This window comes from Ictalurus punctatus, chromosome 14 (genome assembly GCF_001660625.3).
Source record: "Ictalurus punctatus breed USDA103 chromosome 14, Coco_2.0, whole genome shotgun sequence".
Lineage (NCBI taxonomy): Eukaryota > Metazoa > Chordata > Actinopteri > Siluriformes > Ictaluridae > Ictalurus > Ictalurus punctatus.
In genome coordinates this window covers 12,680,852-12,708,823 of record NC_030429.2, presented here as the reverse complement: position 1 = coordinate 12,708,823, position 27,972 = coordinate 12,680,852, and the positions used below count along the sequence as shown (strand labels likewise).

The 27,972-nt window shown below is 38.6% G+C and overlaps 2 protein-coding genes across 5 annotated transcripts; one reads left to right on the top strand and one right to left on the bottom strand.

Annotated features, from left to right (window-relative positions):
- Positions 1–12,983, top strand: polg (polymerase (DNA directed), gamma). The gene is made up of 23 exons (XM_017485762.3): positions 1–109; positions 423–1,021; positions 1,374–1,569; positions 1,758–1,925; positions 2,433–2,579; positions 2,747–2,826; positions 2,916–3,098; positions 3,253–3,410; positions 3,612–3,732; positions 3,814–4,038; positions 4,422–4,539; positions 6,376–6,453; positions 6,647–6,745; positions 6,847–7,007; positions 7,124–7,177; positions 7,255–7,372; positions 8,941–9,076; positions 9,724–9,970; positions 10,055–10,177; positions 10,365–10,536; positions 10,969–11,177; positions 11,348–11,508; positions 12,033–12,983. Exons 2-23 carry the CDS (start codon positions 456–458, stop codon positions 12,095–12,097), a joined length of 3,585 nt encoding a protein of 1,194 aa, XP_017341251.1. The 5' UTR covers positions 1–109; positions 423–455; the 3' UTR covers positions 12,098–12,983.
- Positions 12,084–27,668, bottom strand: fanci (FA complementation group I). 4 transcript variants are annotated; one of them, XM_053685999.1, is made up of 38 exons: positions 27,543–27,668; positions 26,221–26,335; positions 25,661–25,733; positions 25,447–25,577; positions 25,115–25,268; positions 24,953–25,010; positions 24,508–24,549; positions 24,196–24,319; positions 23,529–23,614; positions 23,256–23,388; positions 22,997–23,077; positions 22,758–22,894; positions 22,290–22,470; positions 22,122–22,209; positions 21,882–22,012; positions 21,669–21,739; positions 21,269–21,383; positions 20,942–21,064; positions 19,862–19,930; positions 19,629–19,730; positions 19,112–19,291; positions 18,830–18,951; positions 18,230–18,394; positions 17,856–18,035; positions 17,407–17,567; positions 17,044–17,126; positions 16,743–16,859; positions 16,605–16,656; positions 16,131–16,258; positions 15,395–15,460; positions 15,139–15,235; positions 14,751–14,935; positions 14,216–14,272; positions 13,389–13,448; positions 13,219–13,293; positions 13,033–13,128; positions 12,789–12,893; positions 12,084–12,260 (listed from the first exon to the last, which is right to left on the bottom strand). In XM_053685999.1, the coding sequence occupies exons 2-38, from the start codon at positions 26,314–26,316 to the stop codon at positions 12,201–12,203; spliced, it is 3,984 nt and encodes a 1,327-aa protein (XP_053541974.1). In that variant the 5' UTR covers positions 26,317–26,335; positions 27,543–27,668; the 3' UTR covers positions 12,084–12,200. The 4 variants fall into 4 exon arrangements, with proteins under 4 accessions (XP_053541974.1, XP_053541975.1, XP_053541972.1 ...); XM_053686000.1 differs by having other exon boundaries at positions 18,230–18,391; XM_053685997.1 differs by lacking the exon at positions 12,084–12,260 and having other exon boundaries at positions 12,557–12,893.
- Positions 27,669–27,972: the final 304 nt, after the last annotated feature.

The following is a 27,972-nucleotide window of genomic DNA, read 5'->3' as shown; positions in this document are numbered from 1 at the left end:
GATTCAGCGTCATGCAAAATGGCTTCTTCGCTCGGTGTTAGGTGATGTTCATGAGCCTCGAGTTGAAGTTAAATGATGATCTGAACACGCTAGGGTTACTAACGTTGTGGTGAGAGACACATCAATATTTCAGTTAATATATTTTAATTAATTGAGTAACTTAGGCGTATGGGGATATCTGTAAATTGTAGTCACAAATGTAAACTCGCTACATGCTGAAGTTAGCATGTTCTGTTATGTTGATGCTTCTGGTCAGTATGATCCAGTGGATTGTCACTCTGGTATTGTTTAGTAACTGTTTCCTCTGTGTTGCCGCTTTGACAGTAAAGTCACGAGGTTGATAGGTTCTAGGATTAATAAGTCATTCTGATGTTTAAATGTGTATGTTTGTATATTTGGTTCTGTTTATTTGAATTATTCAGGATGGGACTCATCGTAAGACATACTGAGGCAAGATGCTCCGTCTGGTGTCTCCTCGAAGGAGTTGGCGATGCCCTTCAGCTGCTCTGCAGAGGCGAAAGTGCTCAGCTTCAGCTGAACCCAAAGTGCAGGAGCGCTCCACTCAGACCCGTGTGAATCCTCTCAACATCCAGATGCTCTCCAGGAACCTGCACGAACAGATTTTTCGCTCCTCAACTGTAGAGTACTCAAGTGAGGACATAGAGCGAAGCATCCGACATTTGGAGAAGCATAAACTCTGGGGAAAGGAGGCATCACTGTTGAGTGATGTGGAACTAAAGTTACCAAATATGTATGGCAAAAACATTGATGAGCATTTTTGTAAACTTGCACAAAAGCAAAGCCTGCCTTATTTGGAAGCAGCTGGGCAGCTCCAGCAAGCACAGCTGCCTGACATGCCCCCGCAGTGGGCTTGGGAAGTAGGCTGGGTAAGGTATTTGCAGAACGGAGAACATATAAAGGTGGATTTTCCAGAGGAAAATGCTCTGGTGTTTGATGTGGAAGTCTGCATGGCTGAGGGCCACTGTCCCACACTGGCAGTGGCTGTTTCTCCAAATGCTTGGTGAGATACAGACTTGGGGGTCTTACCCTTATCTGCAAAAGGGCAGGTGTGACCGCAGCTTTTTATTCCAAACAATCAGGACCCATACCTGTTAGTCTGCTAGTCTTGTCTAGGACCAGTTGGAATCAGATATGGTGTCTAATTGGTTGAAACGAAAACCTGCAGGCACATCGCCCTTTTGCAGATAAAATTGGACACCTGCATTTTAACCCCTGTTACATATTTCTGTAAAACTGAAAAAAAGGACTTAATTTTTTATTTTTTTTAAAATCAAAACGAATGATTGAACATGTAATTTAAGGTATTCACCAGACAACTGTATTTTTTAACTGACTTTAAATGAATGCTCTAGGTACTCATGGTGCAGTAAAAGACTTATTGAAGAGAGGTACAGCTGGTCCAGTCAGCTGACGCTAGCAGACCTAATTCCTTTGGAGACTGCAGCCAACTCCAGCAGGCCTCCTGGTGGACACTGGCAAGAGAGACTTGTAGTGGGACACAATGTTAGCTTTGACCGAGCGCACATTAAAGAGCAGTACCTCTTGAAGGTACACATTTGCTGTTGGTTTCATGAACCAAATATACTTTTCCACATTTTACCACAAGCTTCATCAGTTTTTATTGACTGATCCCCTTGGATTATCTCTACATATGAATTACGCCTATAATCTGTGCAGGGTTTATTTACTGATATTACTTACTAAATATGCATTTACTAACAGTTGCTCATGATCAGGGCTCCAAGATGCGTTTCCTGGATACGATGAGCCTCCACATGGCTATCTCAGGACTGACAGGTTTTCAGCGATCCCTCTGGATGGCCAGCAGGTATGGCAAGAGACAAGGACTGCATGAAGTCAAGCAGCACATGAAGAAGCTTCGACGCCGCCCTGAGGGCCCAGTGGTCTGTGGACTTGGAAACATTTGATACAGATTTCGTTTTGCTTGTACCAGCCCTATTACTATATACTGGGGCTGCAGAATAATTGATGAAATGATAATTATGATAAATAATCATGGTTGTCATTTATATTTCATTTATATATTTATTTCATTATTCAGACAACTAATAATATTAACATAATATTTGTATTGCACTTTATCATAGGCAGAAAATGACAGAGTTTATATTCCTTCACATTTATAAATCTATGATTCAGGATAAAATTGGCGAATAGTTTATTGAGCAGATTTTACAACTGCTAAATATTAACACAATTCAATTTAAATATTTATCAATAAGTCAATATTTTACTAGAGTATGTGACCAGACATTTAGCTAAATCATCAAAGTGATCACAATTCATATATGATGTAATTGTGTAGCCCTACTTGTGTTTAGGTATTAAGACTTGGTGCATGCTTTAGATGAATCATTTAATTTATAACTGTTTTGTGTGCTGTTTCTTAGATTGGTTCTTGGGACTGGGTCAACATAAGCAGTATAAATAACCTAGCTGATGTCCATGCTCTCTATGTTGGAGGTGATCCTCTGGAAAAAGAGGCCAGGAATATTTTTGTGAAGGGCAGCATGAGTGACATTAGGAGCAATTTCCAGGTAAAAAACAGACTAACGTTTTATATACAGGCAGCATTATACATGTGTACGCATGCTCTGAAATACAGTCACCGAAAGGTTCTTAGAAAACCATGGCTTTACAAACATTCTATGTGAAGCTTATAAAAAATTATTCATTGCATTGTTTTACTGATTTATGCCTATAGGAGCTGATGCAGTATTGTGCTATGGATGTACTGGCTACTCATGAGGTGTTTATCCAACAATTGTCCCTTTTCCTGGAAAGGTATGATATTCCACATATCTTTCATCCTGTATTAACCTGTTAATCAAGTTTAACCTGTTTATCAACCTGTTGTTTATGTATTGCTGTAGGTGTCCTCATCCAGTGACCTTTGCTGGAATGTTGGAGATGGGTGTTTGCTACTTGCCTGTCAATCAGAGCTGGGACCGGTATTTGGAGGATGCCCAGGACACATATGACGAGCTTCAAAGAGAGATGAAAAAATCTCTGATGATTCTTGCAGATGATGCCTGTCAGTTATTGCAGGATGACAGGTACTGACCAGCTTTATGCTTCCAATCAGTGTTTAATCATGCACAGTTTATAAAAGATTAAATTTTATGTGCAAGAATTGATATATGTACATGTCTACTTAAATGTCATAAGTCAAACAATCGTGCAGTCAACAGTCATAACTTGTAATGTAAGGTACAAGGAGGACCCTTGGCTTTGGGACTTAGAGTGGGATGTTCAGGAGTTTAAACAGAAGAAAATGACTGTGAGCAAGAAAAAGAAGGCAAAGCAGGAGGCTGAAAAAGCAGCAGCGGCATCTTCATCTGGCAACCTGGAGAAAGACTGGGATGAGGGTAAGACAAAAGCTATAAAGTACAATATGTGCAAACTATCAAAACATTTGTTTTTTGTTCTTCTTTTATTCTTAAGTTATATATGTTAATGTGATCCTGTGTAAAGCCATACTTACATACGTAACACTAATAGTATTTTGTTATGCGTTTTTCATAACATTTTCCGAAAATAACTTTACCTGATGTTATGAATATCTGCAGATCCAGGACCTCCAGAGGAAGAGGAAGGGATGAAGGACCCCAGCAGAGAGCTTCTGGAGCGGCTAAAGGGTACAGTGAGTTGCCTGCCGAAGAGGAGACAGCACATGCCTGCACACCCAGGGTGAGTATATGCATAACAAACATTCATAGAACCTGCCCCTCTTCGTTTTTCCTCCCTTCTCTTGACATTTCTATCTGTTAGCTGGTACCGGAAGCTGTGTTTGAGGATGTCCGAGGAGGAGGACTGGTCTCCTGGAGCCATTCTGATCAGCCTGCAGATGAGAGTGACACCCAAGCTGATGGGCCTGACATGGGATGGTTTTCCTCTGCATTACACAGAAAAACATGGCTGGGGCTACCTTGTCCCAGGACGCAGAGACAACTTGGAGACCACAGAGGACACTGAAGGACCTATATGTCCCTACAGGTACAATCTTTACTCTGTTTTTTACTAAGCACTTTTGGGAGTATTTTTGATATCAGAATTACTAAGAACATATTTATCTATTATACAAGTTCTTTAAAATAAATTTGTTTGATATAGTTTTGTAAATTGGACATTTTAGTTGGCTGCACAGCATTTACATGGTTAACATTCACAATTAATTACATTTTACAGTTAGTAGTAGAAGTAGTAGAATGATGACATTTATTAACAATTGAATATTGACATTATTTCTCTATTATAATAGTATTCTTTTTAATGATATTTTAAAAAGTCTTAATGTTTGTAAATGTAGACTCTTTTTAATTTTATGGGTTTTAAATGTAATTACTATTTGTTACTGTTTTTGTACTTGCCATCTCTAGGGCAATTGAGAACGTCTACAAAGAATATTGTGAACAGAAAGGGAAGGAACAGCCACAGTGTCTGGACAGTCTGCCCTCAGATGACCTTATGCTAACTGACAGCAGTGTGTGGCAAACAGTAAGAACCTGAATGAAATGCAAGTCCATTGCAGGGCATCACGTACATACATTCACACCTAGGGGAACGTGTATAGGATATCCAGTATACCTAGAATATGAACTGAATATTTTGGGAAGTGGGAGTAAACCAGAAAAACCTGGATAAAACCCACAGTGAAATTTGGTACAGACAGTAACTTCAGGATGTAACTTGGGACTGCCAGTAATGCTGTACACTATGCATCCATGCCACCCTTCGATTTAGCAGACTTAACTAGTGAATTATTGTCTCTGTATAGCGGTTGAATAAAGTGTCTTTGAACAGCAAATTCACCAACCTGTGCTGGGCTCCATCCTTTCAGGACTGAATTTGGTCATGTCCGGTTTGAAGCTTTGGATTTTCAAATGAGCTGTACCTGACATCCTGAATGATCAGTATAAGATATAGTATGGTTCTCTCTTTTGGTTATTAGTGTGCTTATAGAGAACATGAAGTAAAACTTGAATTTAAGTTCGTTATTTTCTTGACTGGCCAAGGTCTGCAGCTCCAAAGCTTGCATTCCAGGGAGTCATGGCCCTGAGCCTTCTTTTATAGTCATAAATGTTATGTAACATTGAACGTCTTTCCAATGGTTCGTGTGGCCAAAAAATCACCAAGGATCACAGCAGGAGAATTGCAGAGGTTAGTTGCATCTTGGGATCAGAAAGTCTCCAAAACTACAATCTGAAGTCACCTACATGTAGGTTTTGAAGGGTTTGGAAGGATTTGAAAGGTTTGGAAGGGTTTCAAGAAACTCTCCTCCAAAAACAAACTCGAGCATCTTCGGTTGGCCAGACACTACTGGAACTTGAAATGGGATCGGGTTCTATGGTCAGATGAAACCAAGATAGAGCTTTTTGGCAATAAACACCAGAGGTGGTTTTGATGCACACAGAGAAGTAGCCATATGGAAAATTACCTCATGCCCACGGTTAAATATGTTGATGGCTCTTTAATGTTTTGGGGCTGTTTTTCTGCCAGAGGACCTGGATATTTTGTTAGTATACATGGCATCATGGACCCTAACAAATATAAACAGATATAAAATGAAAACCTGACTGCCTCATACATCAAAACATACATCAAAATAAAACACAAAAATGGTTTATTGACCACAAAATCAAGGTCCTGCCATGGCCATCCCAGTCCCCTGACTTGAAACCCATAGAAAACCTGTGGGGTGAACTGAAGAGGAGAGTCTACCAGTGTGGACCTCGAAATTTTAAGGATCTGGAGAGATTCTGTATGAAGGAATTGTCTCAGACCCCTTGCCATGTATTCTCCAACCTCATCAGGCATTATATTAGAAGACTCAGAGCTGGTATATTGGTAAAGGGAGGTAGCACAAAGCATTGACTAAAAGCGTGCCAATAATTGTTGCACACCTATATTTAGTGGGGGGTTTTTTTTTGTTTTTTTTTATAAACCTGTTTTGTTTGCAGTTGTTTGGTATCTATGAGAGCAGAGTATTTTTGTGAATTATTTGAACAAAAGATCAAAAGGTTAAACAAAGACAATTTTTCACAGCCTTCACAGCTGATATTTACCAAGGGTGCCAATATTAGTGGAGGCGGTGTATGTTTTTAGGTGATCTTAAGGCTGTGATTGTTGTGACAGTGAAAGTGACTAATACAATTAATTCCCTGACATTTCTTTTTGAAGTATGCCTCTGAATGTTTTTGGTGAAATGTATAATTAAATCTCTTAGAGTAGTAACTCTAGGAAACTGGACTCTATACTTTCAAATATATCTGTGTGTGTGTGTGTGTGTGTGTGTGTGTGTGTGTGTGTGTGTGTGTGTGTATTGTCTTCTAGGTGGAGGAGTTGAGTCGGCTTGAGGTCGTGTCTGAAGATGAGATATTGCCACGGACAGTGAGAGCCAAAAAGGCTACGGTCAGTTTTCATTTACTGCATTGACAAGACTAACAAGATTTGACCTAATCAAGTCATTTTAAAGTCATGGAAATGAGGGTCTCAATAAAAATCTACTATGTTTCATTCTAATTTTAAGTAGTCCTTTTTAGACATAGTAAACATTACATAGACAGAGTAAACATTTCCCTTGTTTATGTCTCTGATATCATAGAGTATAGACTCGGCTAATGAGTGTCCCTATCACCATGGTAATGGACCATACAATGATGTCAACATCCCTGGATGTTGGTTCTTCAAGCTACCTCATAAGGTGACTTGAGACACCCTTTTCCAGGTTTCATTATATGAATTAACACTGTTTGCATGCATAACCCTGTTGAGAGTGACCTTGACAGTGATCTTATGTGTCAGGATGGGAATGAGAATAATGTGGGCAGCCCCTTCTCTAAAGATTTTCTCTCTAAAATGGAGGATGGAACCCTTCAGGCAGGCAGAGGAGGAACCAATGCAGCGCGTGCACTGGAGATCAACAAAATGATCTCATTTTGGAGAAACGCCCACAAACGCATCAGGTAGACTCCAGAGTGCTCTGCCAGTAACAGTCTTGTGAAATTCCCTGTGGCCAGATCTTACTGACTTAGACTATTATGTATTCCTGTTATTGATTTTCTTTTGTCTGTCTGTGTAGTTCTCAGATGGTCGTCTGGCTAAGGAGGGGAGAACTTCCTCGCACTGTTATGAGGTATATCAGGATTATTTTGCACCATCCAGTAAATACATTATGGTTGCATCTCTAAAACCATTCTTTGACCTACACAGACACGATGACTACAATGAGGAGGGGCAATATGGTGCCATTTTACCGCAGGTTGTTACTGCTGGGACAGTTACACGCAGAGCTGTAGAGCCAACATGGCTTACCGCCAGTAATGCACGGGTAAGAAAGGAAAAATCAAGTTGTCCACATAATCTGGTTGCATGTTCTATTGATTGTTCTCCAATGAACAATAAAATTCCATAGGAATACAGTGTAAAACAATAAAAAATATCTGTAATAATACAAGTGTCAAACTACAGAAAGTCAGAACCCAATGGGAATTGATCTGATTGTGGTTGTGTATATGGAACCAGACAGAGATTAAATGCTCAGGCAACCTTTGCAGGTGTTTTGAGTTTAGCTGATTAGAGCTCTTCTCAGGTCAGCATTTCTATATTATAAATTCTTTATTTTAATATTTTGAGATACTAGATTTTTGATGTCCATGAGCTGTAAGCATCAAGATTAAACCAAAAAAGGCTTGAAATATTTCACTGTGTGTATTGAATCTAGAAGATATGAAAGTTCAACTTTTTGAATTAAATTACAGAAAAAAAATGAACTTTTCCACGATATTCTAATTTTTTGAGATGCACCACTGTGTGTGTGTGTGTGTGTGTGTGTGTGTTATATGCCCTGTTGGTTGTATGTATTGTTGTGTGCTAATGAATTTTAGTGAAGTCTGCTTATTCTCATAACTATTATGTATCAAATCTGTCTAATATCTGTAATGATACAATACCATTTTAGGATTTTGAATACTATCTAAGCCGGGTTCACACTGTACGATTTTGGCAACTATTTGGTCGTCTGAGACAAATTTTGAGGATGCTAAAATATTCCTAGAATCCGAGGCCAAAATCTGTAGTCTTTGATCGCTAGTTTGACATGTTCCCTGGCTGTTGCGATAAAATATTTCCTCCAATTATGTTTTGGCAGTGTCTGAAGATTTGAGGCACAGTCCTGTAGTGTGGCTTCTCCTACTCCATACAAGTCTTCTTGCGTGCGTCTGTTTTTCGCATCTTGACAGTCGTACTGTCTGACATTAATGACAACTGAGATCCTACAGTGTGACATGACTTACAGCGAACTTACGTACAATGATGCCGCATTTTCCAATGATAGTCATGAGATTTGACTTAAAGTAGTGCCTAATCTTGGTTTTATTGACTGTTGGTCTGTTTTTTTTTTTTTGTTACATGTAACTGTGTACACAACCCTCAACCTGTGTTGGTGCTGCTTTATTTAAGTGTTGCAGCACTAAATGGGAATAATCAGTGTTTTATTTAACCCAAATTTTTTACATTAGGATAAGCCTGTTTTCCTCCCACCGACCTTGCATCAGAAAGGGGCTCAATTCTGGTGAAGTAAATGTAGAGCATGGAACGACAAATTATTCAAACTTTGTGCATGCAAATTGTATTACTCCCAAATTAATGAGTCCAATTACAAAACAATCACCAATTTCAGCTCCCTGGGGCTTTCTGAGTCCTTGAATAACCATATCAAGGTTGTCTAGAGTTTAGACTGGGAAGTCTACACTGCAACATTAATGTGTCCTTACTCCTTACTCGAAGTCAGCTGTAATGCACTGAATGAAGATTAACATAGAAATTATGCTTTCACTGAGGCTTTTTAAAAACAATTATCCCCTATAAGCTTATGTATCCATTTGAATGTTTTTGCAGCGGGATCGTGTAGGCAGCGAACTGAAAGCTATGGTGCAGGTGCCCCCTGGTTATCACCTGGTGGGGTCAGACGTTGACTCGCAGGAATTGTGGATTGCAGCTGTGCTAGGAGAGTCTCACTTTGCTGGCATGCATGGTGAGATAAGATGCCATATTGATTTGCTTATCCAGTTCCATTTGAGCCAAAGATGATGCACAGCAGCCAAAGCCAAGTTCCTAATTCAGCAGTTTGTCAATATGCTATATTATTATTGTCTGAATTGGATTTGCCAGGTCAGCATTTTCCTAGAGTTTTGAAACTGTAGCCCAACTAGGCTGTATCTCAGAGTGTACTTGCAGCCAGAAGTCAGAAACTTCCATTCAGGGAAAATTATTTGTGAAAAGCTACTTATTCAGTAACCATATTTTAGACTTGAAATCAAAACTGACTGTTACTTCATGTCCCTGGTCTTATTGGGTACAATTCTTATTAATAAATCTCTTCAAACACAAATTCATGTTTTTCTGTAAACAACCAAAATGCAGGTACTTTTTTCCCCACCTGTAATGTCTGGCAGAAAAATACATGTGCAGACACCATGAATATCCTGGCAAATCTCAATGGATAGAAGTCCAGCCATACATTATGATCCACTTGAATATCCTGTTTCACTTGAGATGTTACTGAAGAAAAAGATTAGATATTTATTTATATATATATATATAAAATAATATTATTGTTTCAATGTCATGTGTGTGTATATTTGAACCAATAAGGCTTTGGTACTCGATTGTGCCCTTCAGGTTGCACAGCGTTTGGGTGGATGACCTTGCAGGGGAAGAAGAGTCAGGGCACGGACCTGCACAGCTGCACTGCAGATGCTGTGGGCATCAGCCGGGAGCATGCTAAAGTCTTCAACTATGGTCGCATCTACGGTGCTGGCCAGCCATTTGCAGAGCGCCTACTCATGCAGTTCAACCATCGATTAAGCCAAAATGAGGCAGCAAGCAAAGCACGCCAGATGTATGCTCTCACTAAAGGACTACGCAGGTACAACATCTGGAGACTCAATTATTTAAACCAGACTTAATAATGACATGTTTATCTGAAATTGGAATTATTTATTTGAAACAGGTATCATCCCTCAGAGGAGGGGGAATGGTTAATTAAGGAACTAGGTGTGGATGTGAAGAGGGATGAAGATGGGACTGTGTCCAGAGAGGAGTTAGGCCGGATTTCAAAACTATTGCACCAGAGGTGAGATCATTGACTCCTCTTAAGCTGTGTCAACATTACTGTTAAGTATGTATTATAAAGTTTTTATTTTTGTTCCTTGCTTACTTTGATTTAGAGTTGGATAATTGGATATTTTGGATGGATCATTTAACAATAAAAGTCATTTGCTTAGCTTGTGCTAAATAGCTATAATTACTTTATCTTTTAGATCTCGGAATAAGAGGAAGTGGGATATATTTGGACGGCGTGTGTGGAGTGGAGGTACTGAATCTGAGATGTTCAACAAGCTGGAGAGCATCGCTCACTCAAAGCAGCCAGCCACTCCTGTGCTAGGCTGCAGAATTTCCCGAGCCCTGGAGCCAGCTGCTGTCAAAGAAGAGGTATTTTTAATTACTAAACCATAAACAACAGAGCTCTTCACTAATTAATAGATTTGGTCATTTAAGATACACCTATTCTTTACACTAGACGTAGGTTGACCACTTTGTCATTTTTGGAGCCCTCTGCTGCATGTGAGGAATACTAACCCTACACCACTATTGGTATAAAGGTCCAATCTGCATTTTGCAATTAAAAAAATGCTCTTTTGTGAATCAGCTTTTCTGAAGTGTAAGATAGCTCTTTATTGATTTCCCTCAAGAAGAAATGAGCAAAAATGTCTTTGAAATATTATCAGTACAGATCTAAAACATTTTACAAATACAAACTGCTCCTTTCCTATTAACACCTTAGTTATAGCATAAATGTTGGACAAGCAGGTGCCTCAATACTTCTGGACATATAAATAGTATGACTAGTGTATGTATTTTTAGTTCATTACCAGCAGGGTGAACTGGGTGGTGCAGAGTTCAGCAGTCGACTACCTTCACCTGATGCTGGTGGCCATGAAGTGGTTGATGGAGGAGTATGACATAGATGGGCGCTTCTGTATCAGCATTCATGATGAAGTGCGCTACCTAGTAAAGAGCGAGGACCGCTTCAGAGCAGCACTCGCACTACAGATCGCCAACCTACTTACCCGGTTAGTACAAGGTGTATTCTGACTAGTCTTAACTTTTTTGTTTGTATCTGCTTCTAACAATAATGTTTTTAAAATCTGGCCTGCACAGAATTCCATACATGTTGAATGAGGTTCTTGTTTACTTGATGACAGGATGTACATGTTCTCAACTGTTTCCCATGTCTCCACAGATGTATGTTTGCCTATAAGCTGGGCATGAATGATCTCCCTCAGTCTGTGGCTTTCTTCAGCGCTGTAGATATTGACCAGTGCTTACGGAAAGAGGTCGTTATGGACTGTGTAACTCCATCTAATCCTACTGGACTGGAGCGCCGATTTGGACTAGCACAAGGTGTGATTAACAGATACACATTGCAATACTCTCACATAGAAAGGTGTTTGCTCCTGTGTAAACAAGATATGTTCTATGTAAGTGTAACTTGGTGGTAGCTTAGTGGTTAAGACATTTAACTACTGATCAGAAGGTCATGAGTTCAAATCACAGCACGGTCAAGCTGCCACTGCTAGGCCCTTGAGCAAGGCCCTTGAGCAAGGCCCTGAACCCTCAACTGCTCAGTTGTATGAATGACAAATTAAAGTTGCTCTGGATAAGGGAGTCTACCACATGCCATAATGATCAAAGAAATCAAATCCTTTCTAGCATTTCTCATCCTGAAATTCATTAAATAGTGTAACCAACCAACCGTAAGAACCAGTATTTGTAAATATCAGTTTCTTTCTGAAAAATGTGTCCATAGAATATAAAGAACATCTAATTTAATACAAGTGGTCTCTGGCATTAATAACTAACACACTGCAAAGATGTAGAAAATAAATAGAAACATTAACCAAATTAAATATGTATTTTTTCAACAGGTGAAGCCTTGGATATCTATCAGATCATTGAGATTACTAAAGGGTCTTTGGCCAAAGGAAGATAGTCCAATCTCTCCAGTAGAAAGGAGGAGAAACCATTGCAAAAAGTGAACAGTTAAACATCAACAGCTTGGTGACTGAGGATCCAAAATGCAAATTTCCTTTCTTTCACTGCTTTCTTCTCTTCTTCTTGGGAGCCTTACTCTCCACAGAAACTTGAGAGTCAGTCTAAGAAAAAGAAAGATGACCGGTCATGATTAAGAAAAGCAAAGCTGTATCTGAACATGTATCAGGCGGTTATGTACCCAAATTAAGTGTTATTTCCAAGGTGTGAATGTTTTGAGAACTATGTTTTGAAATTATTACAATAATTCAAATGTTCTCTTCACTTTGTATTTCAAAACTCTTACAAGAAGAGTGTTACATTATCCTTTACAAGGGTTTCTTTTGTTATTTGTTGATATTGAGCGTGTTCTGCGGAACTAATATGGACATAATGTCTATACACAAACTGTATGGACAGACCCATTCAGACACATCTTGATAGAGCTACAGGAGTGGTTTTCTGTTTTTGTTTTGTTTTGAGATTGAGGTCATGGCTTGTGTGTTATCCAAATCAAGGTCTTGGATGGTTCCATTTTCCCACTTTATGATTACCTTGTAATATCAGCTTAATCATCTAACATTGCTTTCCATGTACCTACTAAATAATAAGCCTAAAGATTTGGAAATGTAACTGAGCATAAGCAAACAAACCTGCTGGCTCTCATGCTGCTGCTCTTGTAGTGCAGCCTCCAGTGTGGCAGTATTGATCCGAAAGTCTCGAGAAGTGCTCAGCTTCATATACTGCATCAGATTTACCTGAAGAACACATTGCAGCACTCTGTTATTAAACATTACAGAGTTATTTTTGGTATGTATTATTTTCAATAAACATATATTCTGCTTTTACAGTTGCTTAATTCTTAAAAAAAAATCTGACTGAATATCTAAAGTTTACCTTTGACTTCTTGGAGAGGACAATTAGAAACTTCTCATATTGTTCAATATTGAAGATCAGAGTGGGTATTGGTTTGGTATCACGAAGAACCTTAGCCTAAAGCAATATGGTTTAAATGAAAGCATTAGATAAGTGCTGAGTATGTCCCAGATGAATATAGGCATTCAGAAGAGTAAAAATCCTTACAGAGGCAGCCACAACTGCTTCCTCTTCTTTTCTTTTCTTCTTCCTTTCATTTACTCCTCCATTCATCTCACCACTCTGTAGTTAAATCAGCACACAACAGATAATGTGATGTGAAAGGCTAGCATGATCAGCAGATTGAGCAAAAAAAAAAAAAAAGGTTAGAAACTTACCTGCACATATGTGATGAACAAATAGCACTGAGGGGTGAGGTGAGAGCCTGACAGCTTCACCTTTATGGATACACACACACACAAACCTTACAATACAGTGAGGGAAAAAAGTATTTGATCCCCTGCTGATTTTGTACGTTTGCCCACTGACAAAAATTATCATTCTATAATTTTAATGGTAGATTTATTTGAACAGTGAGAGACAGAATGACAACAAGAAAATCCAGAAAAACGCGTCAAAAATGTTATGAATTGATTTGCATTTTAATGAGGGAAATATGTATTTGACCCTCTGCAAAACATGACAGTACTTGGTGGCAAAACCCTTGTTGGCAATCACAGAGGTCAAACATTTCTTGTAGTTGGCCACCAGGTTTGCACACATCTCAGGAGGGATTTTGTCCCACTCCTCTTTGCAGATCTTCTCCAAGTCATTAAGGTTTCGAGGCTGACGTTTGGCAACTCGAACCCTCCCTTTAAGAGTGTGCTCCTAATCTCAGCTCGTTACCTGTATAAAAGACACCTGGGAGCCAGAAATCTTTCTGATTGAGAGGGGGTCAAATACTTATTTCCCTCATTAAAATGCAAATCAATGTATAACATTTTTGACGTGCGTTTTTCTGCATTTTTTTGTTGTTATTCTGTCTCTCACTGTTCAAATAAATCTACCATTAAAATTATAGAATGATCATTTCTTTGTCAGTGGGCAAACGTACAAAATCAGCAGGGGATCAAATACTTTTTTCCCCTCACTGTATGCAAACATTATAAATCAAGCTGGATTCCCCCATATGTTTTACATAAACTATACAAATCAGGGTTCTCACCAATTTCTCCAGACGAGCAGGAAGTTGACCTGGATGAGCTACACACAACTGGATATACTGCAACAGAAAAAGGAAATGTGTCACACTTGTGTATACAGTTCCTGTTTCCAGTTCAGTAAGCACAAATATTAAACATGATTTAAAGGAAACTGATAACGCTACATACTTAATAAGCCTCTCAAGCTGAAAACAAATGTACAATTTAGGATTAATATGAAACTATTGGATATGTGAAATGGCAGATTTTAGAAGAAATTTACTTTTGTTTCAAGCCACATGAAATATGTTCATTCACATCTGTCTGCACCTCTGACGGGTAAAAGGCAAGAACAGGTGCTGCATAATCTGAATAGTATTTAAATCAGTGAAATTTATTTTGGCAGTCCTAGTAGAGAATCTGTTTTGAATATTTTAGAATTCGGTGTTAAAATGACATTTGGTTAGTTTAATGTTTTACTACTTAAGTACGGGTTTCTAGTTTTAATAAATTAAAATGTTATTTTGGTAAGCATATGTATTTCTAGGTGGCGCTCACGTATTTGATGAGGGTGGTGAGAATGCCGTAGGTTCGGCTGAGCTCTCGCAGCAGGGCGTCTGTGCAGGCACCAGGAGGCAGAGCTGTTTGCACAAGCTCATTCAGAGCTGTAAGCAGTGTGCCCAACTGCAGAGTCACTGCTTTTTCCACAGGGTCCTGCTGGGCTGACGACTGTGAGGGACCTCCTGACACACACACACACACACACACACACACACACACACACACACACACACACACACACACACACACACACACACACACACACACAATGCCTTCAAGAATTAAAGGGCATTACTATGTCACCAACGGTACAGCATATTTTAATTATACTAAATAGTATAACCAATACTAATAAAATTAAATAATATATATAAAAAAGTCACACCTGTGGTTGTTCTATCAGATGTTAGCTGGCCTTTTTTCTTAGTAATCAACCAGTCCACCTCATCCAATACCCTCCCCACCTGAGACATTACTAAAAGCTAAAAGAGGGAGTGATTTAATCAATCAGATGAATGTCTCTTGGATTGTAGCATGTTGATGTAATTAAAATGGGCATAAACTTTATAAACCAATCATGGTCATGATTTTAAAACTGGTCATGTTTTATTCTAAGTGAGAAATGGCCTTAGAGAACTCACTGTGGTGGATGCTGCAGTCTTCATGCTTACAATGGCAAAGTGAGACTGCTTCTCCACCTCCACATCCTGCACAGATACAAACCGGAATAATAATAAACACATAACACTCTCGAAGACCTCATGATCAATAGTGACTATAATGTGACATAAAACCAGGGTAGGCAGATAAATGTCAAGAAGAGAGCATGGCATAGAAAACCCTTTTTGTCATGCATAAAAAAGGCATTTCTCTTACAGTGAAAAAGTGTCCAAAATATGACACTCAACCTAGGTCACAAAAAAGTGATGTTTATAGTACTGATTAACATTGACCAGTTTATACTGAGAAACTAATATGGTTATACAGAGGGAAAAAAACCATCCGTACTCAAAATATATAGGCCTAGGCCTAACTTATTGTTTTTTTTTCCTATTTTAATCAAATGTGGCAAAACTTTCGTCTGTGACAATCGTGTGTGCTGTAGATACTGGCTAAGTCGAAAAATGCTGGAGTACCCCTTTAAGCTTAGAAGGGGTGTGTGTCCCCGATATGATATATTGATTATACATTACATAAATGTATGTGTGTGTGATATATATATATATATATATATATATATATATATATATATATATATATATATATATATATATATATATATATATATATATATATATAGATATATATAGATATATATATATATATATAGATAGATAGATAGATAGATATTTATATTAGGCAGGCAGAGACACATACCTTGTCTATGTCCCCTAGCTGACTGTGAATGTCCTGACAGAGCTCCCACAGCAGAGATACAGGACTTTTGTAGAGGACATGCAGACTGAAGAGCAGAGACAGCAGACCCTTACTGAAAGATATGTCCTCTGTGAGAGAGAAAGAGGGAAATCACATAAGCAATATGGGATGTAGTAAGCATTTCAAACTGATGTGAAAGTTTAGGATTTGTATGAAACATAAGTGCCAGATTTTATAAGTAGTTTACTTTTATTTTAGGTCACATGAAATACTCTGTTCCTTCCCTGAAGTGCATCACATCTCTCATTAGACAGGTGAAAAGCAAGAAGAGGTATTTCATCACATTCATAACTAGGTGCGCACGCAGACACACACACACACACACACACACACACACACACACACACACACACACACACACACACACACACACACACACACACACACACACACACGGGTATAAGCCAGGCTTACCAAAGCTGGTTTCTTTACAAATTTTTACTGTCCAGGTAAACATCTGGAGAAACTGTGGAGGAAATGCGTACACAGTATATCAATTAAAAACCTCTATCCAGTAATATTCAAGTGGGAGTAACTTGTGTAAATGGGTACCTGTTGGGAGGTGGGCTCCAGCAGGCGGGACAGCACACTGAGGATGCTGACTAGCAGCTGGGCTTCTCTGCTGCTGAAGTCCTCCTCTCCTCCACTCAGCTGGCTGAACAGGGCACGCTGTTCTTGCATACACACACATGCACAGTTAGATTTGGCACTTTTTTCATCAAATTTGTGTCTGATAATAAGAATTTACTCTAAACTGTAGTTAAGGTACTATATGTTCGATGTTTCTTTCTTGCCTCTTACCAAGTATATAAAGCAAGTCTCTCACTATGGGTTCATTAAAAAAAATTTCTACCTGAAATTGCCGAATGTAGAAGGCAGTCTTTTCTGTCAAGTTGGCATTTTCAGGTGCACCCTCCTCCTCCTGTCTGCAAACATCTGAAAGGAACAGACACACACTACAATTACTCGTGCTATAGGAAGAGAGAGAGATTATATATCTATATCTATATCTTTAAATACTTTTTCCATGTCAGTTTTGTTTCTTAAACATATCTTTGTATATACTTCTTAATACATACTTTTTTGTTCATATTTATAAGTACAAAATCAAAAGACAATGTAAATTTCAAATAGATACATGCACTGGAATTACATTAAATAGCAAAAGAAGCATCTATATATTGCATATGTTTCCTCACCGCATAAAGTCACCTACCAAGAGAACACAGGAAGTTGGACACTTTGGTTGGGTATTGCTGTAACATGGTGCTAAAGATGCGCAGTAACCCCTCCAAACACAGCAGAGACACACTGTGACTCTTCTTCCCAGCATCCTCCACCGATGATGGGATGTTGGTGTATCGCCACATCAGCACACTGAGAAAGGAGGCGAGATGGTAACGAGTCAGTCTCTACTTGTATGCTTAGAAGATGGACCAACATCTAATAAAGTGGGCAATATGCATACACAACACTTAAAAACAACTCTAGTATCATTGCCCACCACCCAAATTACTGTACATCTAGTAAGTGGTAGTCCTATTGTGACGAACAGAAGAGGGGAGAACTAATATGCCATGTGTATCTGATAATGGTCAATAAGCAATAACTAAGTACACACTTTAGTCCATGATTAAAGTCTCTATGTTTTGCATAGCAAGAGACCTAGTGATTTCACAGAGATGACGGAAAGTCTTGTCAGAGTTCTGGCCATCAGGTCCATCTGTGTAGCCTGTCTCCTCCAGCTGTTGAACCTTCTGCAGGGCTACGCTCACACTGTAGCGAAGAAACTCTCCACTGGAGCGCAGCACTGACAAGCTCTCCTCGTGACTCTGAGTACTGTCTCTGCACAGAACACAAACAATAGGTGTTCATCTGCCCAGAACAGAGCCACCACAATCCACAATGAGAGCTCAGATATTTTAGGCAGAATATGCCTTGATTCACTATGTGATCTGTGGTGGCCATGGTAAATTTATCATTTTTAAGTGTTCTGTTAAAATCCATATTCATTGAAACACATGCTCACTACTACGTACCGGAAGAGAGCAGTCAGTAGGGTGGATACAAATCCCAGAGAGAGCAGACTGCGGGGAGTTTTATTAGAGGGTGTCCGGCCCTTTCCTGACTTCTCCCTCAGGATCTCAGCCAGTTTGTAGTAACGATTAAAAAGCTCCAGGACATCCTGAAAACCGCTTTTGCTGCTCAATACACACAGATGCCAAGACAGGCACACAGTCCTCTAAACATTCTTTGCGTAAGGGATCTAAACATTTTATTAGACTTATTTGCTAGATGGGAGTCTTAATTGCATAGCTAAGAGCAAACATAGCAAATTACACTGAACAAAGTTACACATACTGTAGGTACAATTAACATTAGTCTTACCTGTGCACATCCTTGTAAGATACATGTAACAATAACAGTTGCAATGCAGACTATTCGACAGAAAACTGCTAGTTGCCATACACATACCCAAAATATAGCAAAAGTAACCATCCTAACAATTAATTTTCAGATTTCCGAATTGTTTGATTTAGGATCTGTTGGAGGAACTGGACCTTGAACCATAAACTAAACGGGTGAGACATCCCAGAAAGCCCCATGACAGTTCTAAACTCATGCTCATGTCAGATTACCTGTAGTTGCCTGTGATGTAGTTGTATTCTATGAGAACCTCATAAACTCCCATCACCAGCACGGCATAGACACTGTTCTTCACCCCAACACTGGATGCCATGGAGAACTCTGCAGACTTATCCTATGAGAGACAGATTTTTTGTGGGCTGCTCAGACAAGTTTCACAGTTTGAATAATCTGCATGGAGCACAGAAACATCTTCCTAATGCAGTGTCTGTCTGTATAAACCAAAATGGCACAGTTTCTGCAACTCATTGGTATATGCTAGAGCTGTCACATACCAGCTCAAAGTCCTCCAGCTCACACTTGATCATGCGTCTAGTTACACTCTCCAGAATTGCATGGAGTTCATCCTGGAACCCTTCTTCATCTTCCTCTTCATCATCACTCTCACCTTCGGAGGGATCTCGCACACTCTGATACCACAGCAGGCAGTGGATTGTACAGGAGAGCAAATGAGCCTGAATAAGAAAAAAGAAAGAAAAAAGGAAAAACGATAAGGCAAGATAGAGTGCATAAACATATGAAGGCAGAAGTTAACCTCCACCTCACTCCAGAAATTGTCATATTAAACATACACTATAACATAGTCTATAACCATTAAAACTCGAGTGAAAACTGAACAAAATTGCAGAAAGTTGAGATTTTACATTTTTCAGTGCATAAAGAGGGGTCTGATGAAGGTGGAGCCCTATTATATTATACCATTCAAAATTCACAAGATTCTTTCACTCTCATTCTCTCTTTTTTTTTTTTTTTTTTTTTTTTTAAACTTTTTTTTTTTTAGGATCACAGTACCAGAGGTTCCTGGAGGAAGACCTGATCTCCCTGTGCATTTATGCATGACTCCAACTTCACAGGTGGCAAAAGATCCTGTTCAGGCTCATAGTACCGCCTCAGCTAGAAAATGCACATAGACATACACAATTTAATACCCAATATTTGTCAAATAATATGGAGTTAATAAATATTTAACTAGCAAGTAGTCATGAAAATAACAGGCACAGATTTGTTCTAAGACTACCACCCACCTGTGACAGAAGTGTCTGCATGATGGACCCTGCCAACTGAGAGTTGCGTCGGAGAACATCATGGAAACCCTTAAAAATAAATAAACAAACAAACAAATAAATAACACACACACACATAAAATATAATATAATATATAATATAATATAATATAATATAATATAATATAATATAATATAATATAATACAATACAATACAAGATATAACAAACTCAGCAAAAAAATAAATGTCCTCTGACATACAACTGCTTTTATTTCCAGCAAATTTCTTAACAGGTGTAAATATCTGTATTAACATAAAAACATTCAACAACTGAGATATAAACTGAACAAGTTTCACAGACATTTGAGGAACAGAATTTTAATAATAAGTCCCTGAACAAAGGACGGGTCAATATCAAAAGTAACAGTATATATACACTCAGTATATGGTGTAGCCACCAGCTGCTTTAAGTACTACAGTGCATCTCATCCTCATGGACTGCACCAGATTGGTCAGTTCTTGCTGTGAGATGTTACCCCACTCTTCCACCAAGGGATTTGCAAATTCTCGATCATGTCTGGGGGGACACATGGTTACATGTGGTTTGCCACTGCAAGGACGATCAGCTGTCCTTCCTGTCTCCCTGTAGCACTGTCTTAAAAGGTCTTATATTACAGACATTGTAGTTTACTGCTCTGGCCACATCTGCAGTCCTCATGCCTTCTTGCAGCAGGTCTATGGAATGTTCACACAGGTGAGCAGGAACCCTAGGCATCTTCTGGTGTTTTTCAGAGTCAGTGGAAAGGTCTCTTTAGTGTCCAAAGTTATTGTAACTGTGACCTTGATTCCCAGTAAAATGTTCGTGTCTTAAGGACTGTTCCACAGGTGCATGTGCAATAATTGTTTATAGTTCACTGAACAATCATAAAAAACATTGTTTAAATCCTTTCCAATAAACATCTGTAACGATTATTTGGATTTTACAAAAGTATCTTTAAAATACAGTCTCCTGAAAAAGGGATATTATATTATATTATATTATATAAATATATATATATAAATAAATGCGCATGTGTACAGGATGGGAGATGAATCTGACCTCATACAGCATGAGGCGCACATCTGCCTGCTGGCTGAGACAGCGGCGAAGGCTGCTCAGGATCTCCAGACAGAAAGCCTCATTAGCAGCGGTGTTATAGCGCGAGTGGACATCTGCCTGGACCTGAAGAACATAATACACACCATTCAACTCACACTGATCAACCAAATGCATAATGAAACCCTACTTAGCACAGTACATGTATACAGGAGATGCTGTCTAACAATGAGTGCAGAAGAAGCTCTTGTACATCCAGTATACACCATGAAGGAGATCAGCAAGTGCAATGCGGGTCATAAGCACTATAATGATTGGAAGTTTGGTTACCTGGCTGGAGGTCAGTGCCTGGCTGGACTGACTGGAGGCCAGACTCCCCAAGACCCGGAAGTTCTTCAGCAGCAAGAGAAAGCCAGCCACAGCAGACTTCCGTCCATCCAACTGACTACAGAGGGTGCAGGAACGGTGATGGGCAAGATTTAGGTATCAAATACATAAAGGTCAATTTCAACAAGCATCCATACTCCGTTAGAGAATCAGCCAGTGATTAATTATTCTGTAGTTAGTAAGATAACCAACATAGTAAAAACCTTCTGAATATAACAAGGCACACCAATATTATTTTTCTTTTATTTACTTATATAAAAGGTATATATCCTATACAAATAGCATCCAATCACATTCCAAATGCCAGAAATAGCATGAAACGTGATGTACATTAGATTAATACCTGGAGAACATGGCTTTCCTCAGCACCAAAATTAGGGCATCCTTTAAGCTCATACTGACCTTGAGCAGTGGCTGAGAAAAAGAAACAATCACAGACCATGTCAAAAATGGGTTTAGAAAGTAGCATTCTGAGCTCATTCACAAATTTATGAATGCATTAATAATGTTAAATGTTTCAGTAGCTAATGTACAACATAGATCTCTAGGGTTTTACCTGCACTGCTTTGAGTAGACCCTGCACTGTGGTAAGAGGCAGGAAAGATAACTGGTCAAAGGTCTCTAACACTTTTGAGGAGGACTCCAGGAGGATCATGGGAGCGGATATCACAATGTTAGAAAGCAGGTCTGGAACAGAAGAGAAATAAATTATACAATTAGAAATTAGAATTCATTGTACATATATTGCTATTAGTTGTCCATCTTTGGATGAGGACTATGATGCGTAATTCAATACCAATAAAATGCGTAACCGGAGAAGCTGTCTTAGTAACCAATCGATTCAGGACTTGCTCCAGGATTTCTACCCTGATTGGCTCATGCATCTGAAGGGGAATAATTGGCTTTTAATATAAATGCTTACAACACAATATCAATCTTGTTAACAAAGCAAAACAAATCTGACCTTGAAGCTCTCTAGAAGTACTTGCCCACCAAGTTTACATGCTAGTTGGGAAGGTGTTTTAGCTGTAGCAGTGGGAATTTCAGTGGTCTTCCCAAAAGGTCCTGCCTTTGGTCCAAACAAGTCCATAAGGATAAAGCCTAACTGCACCAGGCTCTGTGTGACATGATCCCACCCAAACAGACTGCAGACAAATGACCCAAACAAAATAAATTAAAAATCAGTTTTTTGGGGGTTTTTTGCTCAAATAGAATTTTTTTTAATCTACAAATAAAAGATCTCTATTCATATAATTTGAGTCTTAGGTAAAACATTACCAGTGCTCAGTTTTAATACCAGAAATAAACAAAGATTAAGGAGCATAAAAGCCACAAGCACTACAAAGTGCTCTAACACACAAATACAATCCAAAAATTGACACTATCAAACCCTAATTAGAAATTTCTTCACAGGGACAGTGCTCATGCTGACCTGTTTCTGACCGTGTCCATAATCATGTTTGAGATACTGTGGCAGGAGGGTAGCAGATCCTGCAGAAACTTAGAACCTTGTTGAGCTTGCTCATCCTTGAAATTCTTAGTGATTGCACCTTTCAAGAACTCAAATACCTAGGAATAATCAGAGACAAAGCAATGAGCTATCTTAAGATTAAAGCTGCATGTATTAATAGAGTGTTTCCTAATAGTTAATGGAGGTGCCAGATATCATACTTGCTCTTCGTAGCGCTGAATGCGAGCCACAGACAGCAGCAGAGCGATACTGAATGGACACAGTGGCTGACCCTGAGATACCTACAGAGACAAATACAATGAAACATATGACACTTGTGTGGTATTTACATTTCGAGATGAGAACCTTATTCCTATTAGGTGTGAAGGTATAATAATGCAACCTGTCTCTAAAATATGTGCAATCTCATTCTTGAATTCATGGGAACAAAACCAAAGCAAACTCTGAACAGATGTTTACCTTGAGGCTTTTTAAAAACTCCCTGCCAAGCTCATGGTCAAGGCGAATGGCAAATACAATGTGCAAAATAGCAGTTCCTTCCACATGTCTCAGCTGGTCCTGTGGGATGGTTTGCACCTCAACATCCTTACTCCTGATAACAAAGAATCATTAAAGCATTCAGCATCAGTATCAGTACAATAGTATTTGCCTCAATGAAAGAGGATATGGACTCGAAATCAACAACAATAACAACGTCACAAACATTCAGATTCAAGACGAAGTAATACTTACTCTCCTTTGCTCTGCTCCTCTTTCTGGCAACGGTCCTGCTCTCGAAAGTAGTTAATAATTCCTTCCAGCAGGAGCTTTTTACAGCCCTGCTCAAGAGAGACACACACGTTTATGTAAAAATCTATCTGTATATACTGTCGAACATTATCAGTACGAATCAATTCGTGCTAAATGCATCGGGAACTGACTAATCAAAGGCGGTTTATCCTGTTTTAACACTGTGTCCAGAATAAAATCAATTAAAAAAATATATCTGCAATACAAAATTGTTTTGCTTTGGAAGGTCTACACATGTGCAGCTGTATTCACACCAGATTACTGTTAGACTAGTCAGATTAGGCACTACACCAATTGGTCCAGTCATCATTACTACCTTTTCAAAAAATCTCAAACGAAACGGTACCAATATTTCCTAATCATTTGGAATAAACCACAATCATTTAACTCCTGATTTCATTTATCTAAAGAATACAGGTTCATTTACATTAGATTAAATAGCAGGAGTTCAGGGTTCTGTTTGTCTCTGTTAAATCCCAATGCTTTCAATCCTTTTATGCTGTTTTTTTTTTTTTTTTTAAACCAGGTTCTGAGAATAACCCTTTTTCCTTACAAAACATGTTTACATGTAGTATGACTGTGTAATATGAGAGGTAGTCATGTGAGAAACCTTGGCAGACAGAAGCAGCAGTTGGTAAATTAGAGGAGGAATCTCTTGCAGGTCCAACTTAAGGAACATCCGCAGAATCTTTTCAATCAGAAACTGCAGCTCCTCTGGAGATAAGGGCACATCCCTTAGAAAGACAGAAAAACAGAAAATTCCAATGCAATGTTCAGTTAAAGACAAAAAAGCATTTTAAAAATACCACGGATCATTGTATCCAGTGACAGAAGGTGTCATTATGAAAATGATAATTTAACGAATATGGCAATTTGGGCTGAGATCCAAAACAATGGTAAATACGCTGGGTTTTTTTCTAACCTGAACATGGTGGTAAGGTGGATCACACACTGCGGGTCCCACCTGTAAACAAACACATCATAATAATTTTGTTGTGCTGCCAGCATCACTTAATTTACACTGTAATAAAAAAACAACCATATATTTTTTTTTCCAATCGTCTGTCAGTGTGAATGACAGTCACCAATCATTTAGCTTTCCTCATCACATTTAACTTTCCATAATGTTCCTTTGTGAAAAAGTAACCAAATCACAGTATTTTTAGTTGGACAGCTAAAGATGTTTGCAAGGGAGCACTAGATACTGCATATAACCTAATAGATTCAGGCTCTGTATTTACAGCTAATGAACCCATGCTATCCTACCCATGAAGCTGCAGTCTTACGGACTTCTGGCCGTTCATTAATTGGGATCTGTCCATTATACATTTAAAAAAAATTTTTTTTTAATTATTTCATTTTAGTACCGGCTTGAACAAAGGCTATTGATCAGTTGCTTCTTGTATTCCTCTCCACTTAACTCTCCTAAATACAAAGGAACAGAACAGAGTACAGAAATTAGTGATATAACAAAATGTGAACAGAAAATGTAATAAACACAGAGATACCGTGTGAGAGAAAACCATCACCTTTGGCATAAGCTAAAGTCTCTGTAGCTGCCAGGGCAGTGAGGATGGTAGGGAAGAGCTCCAGTGATTTCCCACTACCCATTTCACCCCCTTTTATTGCATCCACATATAAAGACGCTAACGCTGCCAACGCAGGGCCAGGTAGACCATGTGTCTGTAACACAGATTGGGAAAGAAAAAAAATGATTCCCTCAAACACACACACACTTTTGCATTTTAGACCTTAATGGTGACACTGACATATGGTATACAGTGAATTCTACTAAAGAAAATATACATTAACAGAATTTTAAGTAAACATGTTTGTTAGGTTTTTTTTTTTTTTTTTTTACCTCTAACATTAGCAACCCGATAATATCTGAAGCACACTCTGTCTGTAGGTCTCCCGATTCACAGAGAGGAATACAGTGCTTATACACACACAACCTGCGACTGGCCCCATCTGAACTACTCACAGGTGAGCCTTAAATGAGACATACAGAGAAACACTGGGTAATTTTTAGGAATAAGAAATGTGTGTGTGAAAGTGTATGTTATGGAAATTACCTCTGAATATAGCTTTGATCAAGGCTGCTGTATCCTTTCCTTTCAGGGCAGCATTTGTGATCAGTGCAGTCAACTGCAGAAAAAGTGAGCTTAAAATTTAAAAGCACCAATAATTTCTGCAATGCACAACAAAAATAAAAATGGCTTTCAACTACTTTGCAAAGCTTCATTATTCATGTAAATCATTGGATTTGCTGAGAGGTGCAAAAACTTATTTCCAAAATATACACCATATGTAAAATAATAAATAATGCAATACACGATTCTATTTAATGGGAAATTAACAGCAAAATATTTTTTAAAAGTTATAATTAAATAAGTCAAAATTCTTTTGCATTTTCACAGCACTCACTCAACACTTTATTCCTAAAAAAGTTAATAAGGAATTGGAAAAGCTCCTCTCCAGCTTTACAGGTCTCTATCCCTTGCTCATCGGGATAAATAATCTTTGAGGAGAATCATTCACTAGTGCCTCATTTCAGCACAGCGATATAATCACAATTAATTCGCACATCTCTTAAGATTCTCATCTAACTTTCCTACATGCTTCAAATACACACCTGATCATGAGACAGAGAAGTGAGGTGATGCTGGAGCTCCTTTATAGATTTATCTCCCTCCGATAAGGACAAAATCTTGTCAATTGCAGCTTTCATATTAGAGGACTGTTAAGGTCTGTGAGCATATAAAAAATTATTCATGTACATTAGCATCATTCCCCAAGTTGTCATTGTGGGCTAATAATATGAAATACAAAAATTAATATCTCCATATTATGAATATTCTCAATAATAATAACTGTATTTCAAATGACTCAAATGCCTGCAGTTACTGTACACTCACTGAGCACTTTATTAGGAACACATGTACACCTACACATTCATGCAATTATCTAATCAGCCAATCGTGTGGCAGCAGTGCAATACATAAAATCATGCATACATGGCACAGCAGCTTCGAGTAACATTTCCATCGACCATCAGTGATTTTGACCGTGGTATGATTGTTGGTGATTGATTGAAGGCTGCAGTGGGCACAGGCTCACTAAAACTGGACCGTTGAATACTGGAAAAAACTTTTGAAAAAACTATGAATCTTGATTTCTGATGAGGCACACAGATCATTCAATCATCTCAACATGGACCAGAATCTCCAAGGACTGTTTCCAACAGTCTGTGGAATCCATGCCATGAAGAATTGAGGTTGTTTTGAGAGAAAGGGAGGCCTTACCCTGTATTAGTAGTGTTCCTAATACAGTGCTTGGTGAGTGTATAATGCATTCTACATACTCAATATAAAACTTAAATATCTGATATAATAAAAGTAAAAATGGAATGCAGTAAGATAGGCGTGACATAACTGTATGTTGATTCACATTTGTGTTTCAGTCTAGCAAGTATAGCAAGCAGCTCAGACATGAATCAAGTTCACGGATTAACAGGATATCATCCCCCTTAATTAGTGACACAGAATTATACAAATACTACTTGTATTGTTCTCTGCTTGATGTCGCTTTGCTTGTATTTCCTCATTTGTAAATCGCTTTGGATAAAAGCGTCTGCTAAATGAATTAATGTAAATGTGTGTGTGTTACGTCACGGATAATATCAAAGCAAACAAAAAAAACACACACCCCCTCTATATGTGCTACTGGTGGTTACGTAGAAATACACATTAACATACATTCTGTGAAAGATTTTGCACTTAGCTTACTTGTTTATTGATCTATTATTTGTTACCGTAATGTTTAGAATAGCTATACAATACGACCACAAAGCCGTTCACTCTCCTGCTCTCAAGCGTTAATGTCATTTAATCATGTACAAACACTATTGTGCGCATATCATCATTTTTCTTATAGGATCCGTAACACGAACATTACCTTTCTTGTCAAACTTGACGGTGTTTATTAGATTGTTTCTATCACATCCACAGCAACTGTTACCGTTTTACAATGCGCCTTCTTCCCTCTTAGAAAAGTCCCGCCAGAGGAGCTACAGTTTAACATCCGCCTTCGTAATTACGTTATGTATTCTCATTGGTCCATTCCGTTAAGCCCCGCCTTCCCCGACCAATCATTACACACGTCAAGAAACAACCTAACGTAACCGAGGAACGCGCGGGGAACTACTGCTTCCTGATTGCTATGTTCGAATCCCGTTTAGGTGCAATTGCCAATATAAATGTAATGAACAGCGAATCACTCCGATAATAAAACTGGTTTATTAGTCTTTAAATAAAAGAAAAACTATTTGCGAAACAGGATACACCTACTGGTATGCAGGTTGTACTAAACCACAAAATAACGTTTC

What these genes read in the sequence shown, in the direction of transcription:
- polg (XM_017485762.3), top strand. Translation starts at nt 456, where the DNA reads ATGCTCCGTCTGGTGTCTCCTCGAAGGAGTTGGCGATGCCCTTCAGCT. An exon ending in GCCGCCCTGAGGGCCCAGTG is followed by an intron (nt 1,926 to 2,432) that starts GTCTGTGGACTT and finishes GCTGTTTCTTAG; the next exon opens with ATTGGTTCTTGGGACTGGGT. An exon ending in TCACTTTGCTGGCATGCATG is followed by an intron (nt 9,077 to 9,723) that starts GTGAGATAAGAT and finishes TGTGCCCTTCAG; the next exon opens with GTTGCACAGCGTTTGGGTGG.
- fanci (XM_053685997.1), bottom strand. Translation starts at nt 26,316, where the DNA reads ATGAAAGCTGCAATTGACAAGATTTTGTCCTTATCGGAGGGAGATAAA. An exon ending in TACATCACAGGCAACTACAG is followed by an intron (nt 18,395 to 18,829) that starts GTAATCTGACAT and finishes GTGTGTATTGAG; the next exon opens with CAGCAAAAGCGGTTTTCAGG. An exon ending in CATCTCTGTGAAATCACTAG is followed by an intron (nt 17,568 to 17,855) that starts GTCTCTTGCTAT and finishes CTCCTTTCTCAG; the next exon opens with TGTGCTGATGTGGCGATACA.